The sequence below is a fragment of the Lipotes vexillifer genome, unplaced genomic scaffold (genome assembly GCF_000442215.2).
Source record: "Lipotes vexillifer unplaced genomic scaffold, Lipotes_vexillifer_v1.1 scaffold1188, whole genome shotgun sequence".
Taxonomy (NCBI): domain Eukaryota; kingdom Metazoa; phylum Chordata; class Mammalia; order Artiodactyla; family Lipotidae; genus Lipotes; species Lipotes vexillifer.
Window position 1 is genome coordinate 513,085 of NW_006799221.1, and position 10,168 is coordinate 523,252.

Here is a 10,168-nt window from a genome sequence, read left to right on the forward strand (position 1 = left end):
TTCGAACAGTAGGTATTTACCCCCACTGGAGAGTGGAAGAGCCATTTAGGCAGAGAAAACAAGGGTGCAAAGACATGAATAAAGCTGGAATGCTTGGTATGGCCAAGTCATGAGGTATGCGAGTTGGGGAAAGCTCTAGATAAAGCTGGAGAGGCAAGCAGATGGCAGATCATGGAAAGTCGACCATACCATGCTAAGGGATGCATTTATGCTATACTAAGGCAACTGGGAAGACATTAGAGTTTAGAAAGATGACTAGAAGCAGTGAAGAATACGTATCAATGGGGTTCAAGACTGAAGACAGGAAGACTAGTTAGAAAAATATTTCAATAACTCAAGTAAGAAATAATGAGGACCCTAAGTAAGGTAACAATAATATAATTAGAGGAGGAACCAGGTTTGAAAGGTCGTAAGGAAAGACTATCAACAATATATGAAGACTGACCAGATATGGCTAGAACACTTAGATAAAGAATGTAATAGGAGAAATAGGTGGGAGAGTGAAGATTAAAAAGTTCAATTATGGGGGCTTCCCTGGTGGCGCAGTGGTTGAGAGTCCACCTGCCGATGCAGGGTACAGGGGTTCATGCCCGGTCCGGGAGGATCCCACATGCCTTGGGGTGGCTGGGCCCGTGAGCCATGGCCGCTGGGCCTGCGCATCCGGAGCCTGTGCTCCGCAACGGGAGAGGCCACAACAGTGAGAGGCCTGCGTACCGCAAAAAAAAAAAAAAAAAAAAAAAAAAAAGGAGAAGAAAAAAAAAAACGTTCAATTATGATGAACGTAGATGCAAAAATCCTCAACAAAATATTAGCAAACCAAATTCAACAATACATTAAAAGGATTATATAACATAATCATGTGGAATTTATCCCAGGGGTGCAAGGATGGTTAAACATCCACAAATCAATCAATGTGATACACCACATTTACAAATTGAAAAATAAAAAGCATATGGTCATCTCAATAGATGCAAAAAGGTCTTCTGATAAAATTCAACATCGATTTAGGATAAAAACTCTAAACAAGTGGGCACAGAGAACATAATTCAACATAATGAAGACCACATATGACAAGCCCACGACTAATATCATACTCAACAGTGAAAAGCTGAAAGCATTTCCTCTGAGATCAGGAATAAGACAACGATGCCCACTCTTACCACTTTAATTTATAACATAGTACCACAAGTCCTAGCCACAGCAATCAGACTAAAAAAGAAATAAAAGGAATTCAGATTGGAAAGGAAGAAGAAAAACTGTCACTGTTTACGGATGGCATGATACTGTATATAGAAAATCCTAAAGATGCCACCAAAATACCTATTAGAACTCATCAATGAATTCAGTAAACTTGCAGGATACAAAATTAGTATATAGAAATCTGTTGCATTTCTATACACTAACAACAAACTATCAGAAAGATAAATTAATCTCATTTACATCTGTATCAAAACGAATAAAATACCTAGGAATTCATCTAACTAAGGAGGTAAAAGACCTGTACAGAGAACACTATAATACACTGACAAAAGAAACTGAAGACAAGACAAACAAATGGAAAGATATACTGTGCTCATGGGTTGGAAGAATTAATATTGTTAAAATGGCCATACTACCCCAAGGCAATCTACAGATTCAATGCAATCCCTATCAAAATACCAATGGCATTTTTCACAGAACTAGAACAAATAATTCTCTTTGTGTATGGCAACACAAAAGACCCCAAGTAGCCAAAACAATCATGAGAAAGAAGAACAAAGCTGGAGGTATCACACTCCCTGATTTCAAACAATAATACCAAGCCACAATCTTCAAAAAAATATGGTACTGGTACAAAAACAAAGATCAATGGAACAGAATAGAGAGCCCAGAAATAAACCCACACTTATATGGGAAATTAATCTATGACAAAGGAGGCAAGAATATATAATGAGGAAAAGACAGCCTCTTCGATAAATGGTTTTGCAAAAACTGGACAGCTACATGCAAAAGAATTAAACTGGACTACTTTCTCATACCATATACAAAAATAAACTCCAAAGGGATTGAAGACTTAAATGTAAGTCCTGACACCATAAAACTCTTAGAAGAAAACACTGGTAGTATGGTCTTTAACATCAGTCTTAGCAAACGATAAATCTGATAAGGGGTTAATATCCAAAATATACAAAGAATTCATAGAGCTCAACATCAAAAAACAAACAACCTCGGACTTCCCCAGTGGTGCAGTGGTTACGAATCCTCCTGCCAATGCAGGGGACACAAGTTCAATCCCTGGTCCAGGAAGATCCCACATGCCGCAGAGCAACTAAGCCCATACACCATAACTACTGAGCTGTGCTCTAGAGCCTGTGAGGCACCACTACTGAGCCCACGTGCTGCAACTACTGAAGCCCACGTGCCTAGATCCCGTGCTCCACAACAAGAGAAGCCACCGCTATGAGAAGCTCGCGCACCGTAATGAAGTAGCCCCGCCTCACCGCAACTAGAGAAAGCCCGCGCAGCAACAAAGACACAACGCAGCCCAAGAAAATAATAAATAAATAAATCTTTTAAAAACAAACAAACAAACAACCTGATTAAAAAATGGGCAAAGAACCTGAATAGACTTTTTTCCAGAGAAGACACACAGATGGCCAAAAGGCACAGGAAAAGATACTTAACATCACTAATCATCAGGGAAATGCAAATCAAAACCACAATGAGATATCACCTCACACCTGTCAGAATGGCTACAATCAAAAAGAAAACAAATAACAAATGCTGTCAAGGATGTGGAGAAAAGGGGACCCTAGCTCACTCTTGGTGGGAATGTAAATTGGTGCAGACACTATGGAAAACAATAAGCTTCCTCAAAAAATTAGAAACAGAACTACCATACAATCCAGCAAATCTGGGTACTTATCCAAAGAAAATAAAAACACTAATTTGAAAAGATATATGCATCCCAATGTTCATTTATGCATTATTTACAATAGCCAAGATAATGGAAGCACCTTAAGCACCCATCAATAATAGAAGCATGGATAAAAAAAGATGTGAGATATAGATATATATAGATATATATATACATATATACAATCAAATATTACTCAGCCATAAAAAAAGAATGAAATCTTGCCATTTGGATTAACCTAGATGGTATTACGCTAAGTTAAATAAGTCAGACAGAGAAAGACAAATACTGTATGATTTCACTTACTTTGGAATCTAAAAAACAAAACCAGTGAACAAAAACAGCAAAACAGAGTCACAGATACAGAGAACAAACAGGTGGTTGCCAGAGGGGAGGGGGGATGAGGAATGAGAGAAATAGGTGAGGAAGATCAAGAGGTACAAAATTCCAGTTACAAAATAAATAAGTCACAGGTATGAAATATACAGTGTGGGAGAATACAGTCAACAGGAATGCAGTATCTTTGTATCATGATGGTAACCATACAATCAACATGGTAACTTGACTTATCATGGTGATCATTTTGAAATGTATAGAAATATCGAATCACTATGTTGTGCACCAGGAACTAAAACAATGTTGTAGGTCAATTATACTACAAAAACGAATGAAGAAATCACTGAAAAAGAGATCAGATTTGTGATTACCAGAAGCAGGGGCTAGGCGGAGGAGGAATTGGATAAAGGTAGTCAAAAGGTACCAACTTCCAGTTATAAGATTAGCTAGGGATGCAGTGTACAACATGATAAATATAATAGACACTGCTGCATATATGAAAGTTCTTGAGAGTAAATCCTAAGAGTTCTCACCATAAGGAAAACATTTTTTTTCTTTTATTTTGTATCTATATGAGATGATGGATGTTTACTAAACTTATTGTGATAATCATTTCATGAGATATATAAGTCAAATCATTATGCTGTATACCTTAAACTTACATAGTGCCATATGTCAATTATGTACAGCTCAATAAAACTGGAAGGAAAAAAAATTCAGTTCTGGAATGCTGAATCACAAATGCCTTTAATGCATCCAGAAAAAAATGTCGATTAACCAATTACAGATATATAGACGTATCACATATAATTCTTGGAGCTCAGGAGGAAAACAATGGGCTGCAGAAACACTTGAGAGTAATCAGTGTAAAGGATTAACTCTTAAAGAGAAGCACCGAGAGGAATCCAAGTGTTTAAGAAACAGAAAGGAAAGAGAAGCCTCTTAGAAGGATGAAAGAGGAAGGTGAGAGCAGCAGGATGAAGAGAATGGAGTGGCCCCACAGAAGTCAAGGAAGAGTTTCACCATCAAGGGAGAAGCCTGCATCAAATACTGCCCTGCCTACAGACCAAATGACATTCAGACCAACAAAGAGTCTATTGGCTTTGTCAATGAGAAACTGGTAGCCTCAATTTTCTCACTGTATTTAAGTATTTTGAAAATAGAAAGCCTAAATAAATATTGGTTGGCTAGCTAGCTGATTGAATAACTGGGAGAATAACTGTCATTAAAAATCAAACACTGGGGGCACAAAGAAGGTACTGGACTGGGAGAAGGGAAGCAGGCTGAAAGACTAGAAGGTCTCTGTTTCCGCCCTAATGGCACCACCTTACCCAATCAAACTTTACCTCCCACTTCTAATCCATCATTAGGACTTGCTATTTCAAACTCAAAACATTTCTCTAATTCATCCCTACCTCTCCATTCCTTGTTTAAGTCACCTCCCATTGGCCTCCTAAACTCCAGGTTTGATCCTCTCAAATTCAACCTCCACAAAAGCAATAAATATATTCTAATAAGGACAATACTTTATTATCACTTTGCTTAATACCCTTCAATGACAATCATTAACAGCTAGGTTTCTATAACATTACTCTAAGGAATCCTGGGAATTCCCTAATAAGATGTCTAAGGTACACGACAGAAGAGACTGAGCAGATGGGAATTCAAGTCTATTCGTCCTCCCACTCTTGATTCAACAAACGTATTCAGAGTAAGGTTTCATTTGAAGAAAAGGTTCACCTGCTAAAACATACAAAAAACTGGTCAATATAAGCCCAAATTACTTTTCACAATACATAAGGCCTTATGTTACCTAGGCTCTTTCTACTTCAGTTTCAACTCTCTAGTGAACTTGGCAATATAGAACTACGTACAATTCTCAGAGTTCTCTGTGATTATCCATGCCGTCTTGCCTTTGCTCATGATTTCTTTCTGCCTGGAATGTCTTTGTGCAGCTTCCCAACCCACCCCCTTCCCGTCTTCTACAACTTGGTAACTTCTACTTGTTCTTCAAAGCTCCATTCAAACATTATCTCACCTGGAATGCCTTTCCCAATCTTTCTAGAACAGATTAGGTATCCCTCTTCTGTATTCCCATAATAGCAAGCACACAGAACTCTCCATGTGCCTATGTCATTGTACTGAAATTACCTGGTCGCTACAGAACCAGGGCTCTTATTCATCTTTGTATACTATGTGTTTAGCAGACGTTCAACAAATGCTTATTGAACTAAAGTTTTTTTTGCTAAATTGATAGACATTCTATGCAGCAATCTCTGCTGCTCATGAAAATCCAGAAAACGGAAGATAAAAATTAAGCTTATCTTCACTAAGACTCTATTTCAAGATTAGATCACCTTTATTCAGTTTCTCCATGCTCACAATTGATGCTAGGTGCCAGCTCCATGAGACAAATAGGATCTCGTTAGCAGACAACTCAGTAGTAGGTTCTCTATGTCAGAAATGGGTCATTTCATGTGCCTAATCATGCAAGAGATTGCTTTTTTTTTTCCTTTTTGACACAATTCTGATATTTTTGAAACAGTAAGACTTCAACTTTCACAAAGACATTAAAGGCAAGTTGCTACCTCAGGTTTGCAAAAAGACATCAGTCATATAGTCCACACTCCTTGGGCCACTTGAGAACTGTCTCTACCCAATGATACCATAGTTACTGATATATGTTAATTTGCACCATCTTAAAAAATGGCCCTATGTCTGTATTTATGCCAAAAACAAATAGTGATAGTAAGTATCACTAATAGATAAAATGCTCAGCACAGAATGACCAATTAATAAATGATAATGAATTACTGACCAAAATCCTTTGTTATAATATAATAGATGCAGGTGCTAAACGTTAATATGAAGAATAAATGCAGTCACTGTAACATGCATTACATAAAATACAAGTTGATCCTTGTACAACACAGGGGTTAGGGGCGCTGACCCTTTGCACAATTGAAAATCTGTGTAAAATTTATAGTCTGCCCTCCTTATCAGTGGTTCCCTCTGTATCTGCAGTTCTGCATCCAAGGATTCAACCAACTTCTCATCGTGTGGTACTGTAGCATTTACTATTGAAAATAATCCAGGTGTTAAGTGGACCCGCGCAGTTCAAACTTGTGTTGTTCAAGGGTCAACTGTATTCAATAACCTATCATTATAAAGTTTTCAGATAATTAGAAATTCCTACTTTAAAATAATATAACCAGCCTAAAATTAGATTATTCTTTCATTTGCTACTTTAAAACGATAAATGAAAAAAGCACTCACTTGAAAAGAGCAACCTTATTAATTTAAACAGAGCTAATGCAACAAGTTACCTGGGCATACCTATTTTGCATGTATCTTCTGATGTACCCAGAGAAGGCTACTGGGCAAAGAGAGTAATTTTTATGGCACACTGATGCTTTCAGAAATGAGACACCTTTCTAAGGAAGCCAGGCTGGATATGAACGGAATAGAATGTCAATTCCTTGAGAGTTTTATTGCAGGAAAGAAGTGCCTAAATGAAACACTTAAAGACTATAAAAAGGAAGTCCTTCTAAGTACAAGATGAAAATACAAGCTATGTAATCCAAATATATCTATATCATTTTTACCAATGATTACAAATTCCTGATTACAATTACTTCTGCTTTCCCCCAAAACTAGAAAGCCAAGTTGTACTGAAGAAATGATAGCTAAATTGTGTAAGTTAATTAAATCTTTGCATGTCTATAATTATTTTTCCTTTATAGGATATATTTTAACAATGCCATCAAAACTGTCTTTGCTATAGTAATGTGTGCCTCGTACCTATATGCCTATATACATATATTAGTATTTCTGGCATTAATTTCAGCTAAAGTCTTTGTAAATATAACAAGTTTTAGAGAAAGATAGCTTTTTAAAGGATCATGTGGAAGCATTCATCTCTAATACAAAAGAAGAAGAAAATACTTAGCAACCAACCAGCTTTAACTTATTTTTCTGAATGACATCTTTGTTTTCCTTTTGGTATATCTCCATTTTCTTTTTGGTGTTGTCCAAATCCACATTGTTGGTCAAGTTGAAAACTGCATCAGAAAAGAAACACTGACATGAAATAGTTTTAACATAAATCTTGAGAAAATAATAAAAACCAAATATTCATCACAGTGATTTCTTAATTCATCAGGTTGACAGTCTTTATAGCTTAAGAAACTAGCTCTAGTTCAGCAACTATGTTTTCTGAACCAAATATAAGGAGTGACTGTCAGACTATCACACAGACTATCTAAAGATCTGAATCACCTCAAAAAACCTAAGATACGTGCTTGCCATAATCACATTGGATTTGATTTTTATAGTGCCCATTTTAACTTTAAAAGTATCAAAAAGATTGCCTAAGTTTTTAAATAAAAAGAGTAAGTCTGGGACCTACTATACTGGTCAGAATCGATACTGAAAAGAATCTATGCGCCAGAAACAGAAAAATTATCCAAAGGAATAAAAAAATATTATCAAACTAGAACAGGTTTTATTCTGATCCTCAACATGGCTAGACACAAGCTTGAATCATTTACCACATAGTCTAAATCTGGGAAACTATGAAATACATGAGTCAAAAATTAACAAGGAAGGTAAAGGAAAATCTGGCACCAAAACTTAAGACTGAAATAATTTAGTAAGAGAAGCCACTGAGATATGTTCAGATAGGTGATAAACTTTCAGTGACTTAGAACGATCTTTTCATAATTCCAACTCAAAATAATTTTAATTATAAATGCCTTACTCCCTTCTAAGTTTACATATGTAAATAAAAAGGTTATTATAATACTCTGAACCAAAAAAACTATTTTAGTATATATAAATTCATATTTTAAAGTAATGCCCCACGCCTTTCAGTGTTTGTATCAGCCTGTCTAAAGATGGATCATCATCGTTGTCTCTCCTGTTCCATAATTCAATCCAGACTTCCCTTGGATTCCTCATAATGTTTGTGCAACCATTATTAGCCCTTCTATCCCTTCTCCAGTTACTTACCACTGCTTCCTCCAGCTTGACCTATAAACAGGTTTGATCTACCCTAAATAACTCTGCTTTACTCCATGTTTCTACAGATTCCTTCCCCGTCTCACTCCTTCATTTAACTAATAACCATCTCAAATAGTTCCTAGATTTTTGCATTAGGTCTGTAAGAGCTGAAAAGTAATATTGGAAGCCCAACAGAGGGTTATCTGTTTTGTTGAGTAAGGCCATTAAACATACTCAAAAGACCAATCTGATCCATAATTTAATTTTTATCTCTTCAAAGGACCAACTTATTTCAGAACATCAATTTATCATAATCATTGTTGGAAATCCAGGCTTATTTAAGTATGTAGGAAAAAAAGAAGCAATTCTCAATTCTATTACATGCAATTTTAAAACTCTGGGAGAAGTGAGAGAAAATGAGAAACAACAGCCCTCTAGCTATTGCTCTAGCTTTTTTATCACAAAGTAGAAAAGAAAATAATAATGGTGGTAAACCAGGGAATCTGTCTAGGATGCAACATAGGGTATTCCCTATAAATCACACTTTGGCCCCAACACAAAATAGTCAGAGAAAGAAGTTCCGAACTAGCAAAAGCCCTCGGAAAGACAACTGTGATCCATTCTGATTCCACTCTCCTTGACAACCACTCACAATTTACTCCTTGTATTTAACAGCCATCCACTGAGCCACCAAATCCAAAAATCTTTCACAACCTCTACCACCCTCAACATCTATGCCCACTTAACAATTTTGATCACTTTTTTTTCCTCAGTACGTCCTTCCCATGACTAATTTGTTAATATTTTCTCCTGATCTTCTTCCTACTACTACAACTACCCATTCTTGTTTCCATCTCTGCTTCATCTTGCTCTCTAGGTACACTGCATGATTCTGACTTTTGCCCTCTTTCCTCCCTCTATGTTCCTTGGGTAATCTCATAACTTGCCAGTTTCAAGCAAAGAAATGCCAGGAAAAGCTGATACCATCTCAAAGTACAATTTAGAAAACCCAGCACATAAACATCTCCAAATTTACTCCTTTGTGTAAATTCTTTACCTGTTAATGATATGACTATCATGCTAAGACACCAGGATTTAACATCTCATTCATGTGACCCACTGTCCTTTGCACTCCATAAGCACCAGCTGCAAAATACTACAGATTCTACCACCAAAATCTCTTCAAAACTGCCCTTATTTTCAATGTACCTGCCAGTACTCCAAGCCAGGATCTTATTTCTCCCTGGATAATTTAACCTCTGATTTAACTTCCTGTCTCCAGAATCTTTGCATCTTTCCCACAATGCTGCCAGACTAATATTTCTGAAGCACACCTCAAATCACCTTCCACCTCCACCATCCTATAGTCCTCTCCCATCCCGTCTGCCTTCCCCCTTTTACTAGGAAAAAAAAAAAAAATCAAACACTTTTAGAATTCAGAGCCCTTCCTTATTTGGCTATAACTACTTTTATCTCCCCTCAATAAAGACCTATCTTGAAACTAGACAGGTGTGCATTTCCCAAATGTTCCCCATATTTCCTGGTCCAGTTCCTTTGATCATACCATTGCCCAGAATGCCTGATCCCCCTTTCTTATTTTTGAAAATATACCCAATCTTCAAATGTCTACCCAAATACTATCTTTTCCATGAACTTCTCCCCGGTTCCCCTAAGTAGAAATAACTTCCCTCTCTTATAAATGTGGAAAAATTATTCACAGCTCATATAAAAATCTCTTTCTACTTTACATGATATGTATACACATACACAGCATTCTTTACTTTGCACTTCATCATATTTTCTATAATCTCTGTATCATCACTTCTCCATTCACAATGCCTTGAAAAAAATCCAGTCTTAACTCTTACATTACTTTTCCCTCTCTGCTTTGAGAGTTTTGCAGATTCCTCTGAGCCTCTTCAAGAACCAAGGGAA

At 36.7% G+C, this 10,168-nt stretch overlaps 1 protein-coding gene across 2 annotated transcripts in view; it reads right to left on the bottom strand.

The window, feature by feature from the left end:
• Positions 1-10,168, bottom strand: part of MNAT1 (MNAT1 component of CDK activating kinase) — a 228,030-nt gene that overhangs the window by 160,409 nt on the left and 57,453 nt on the right. For both annotated transcript variants that reach the window (XM_007471508.1, XM_007471507.1), the window contains exon 4: positions 7,190-7,293. In XM_007471508.1, coding sequence (XP_007471570.1) covers positions 7,190-7,293 — 104 coding nt within the window. The remainder of the gene's footprint in view (positions 1-7,189; positions 7,294-10,168) is intronic.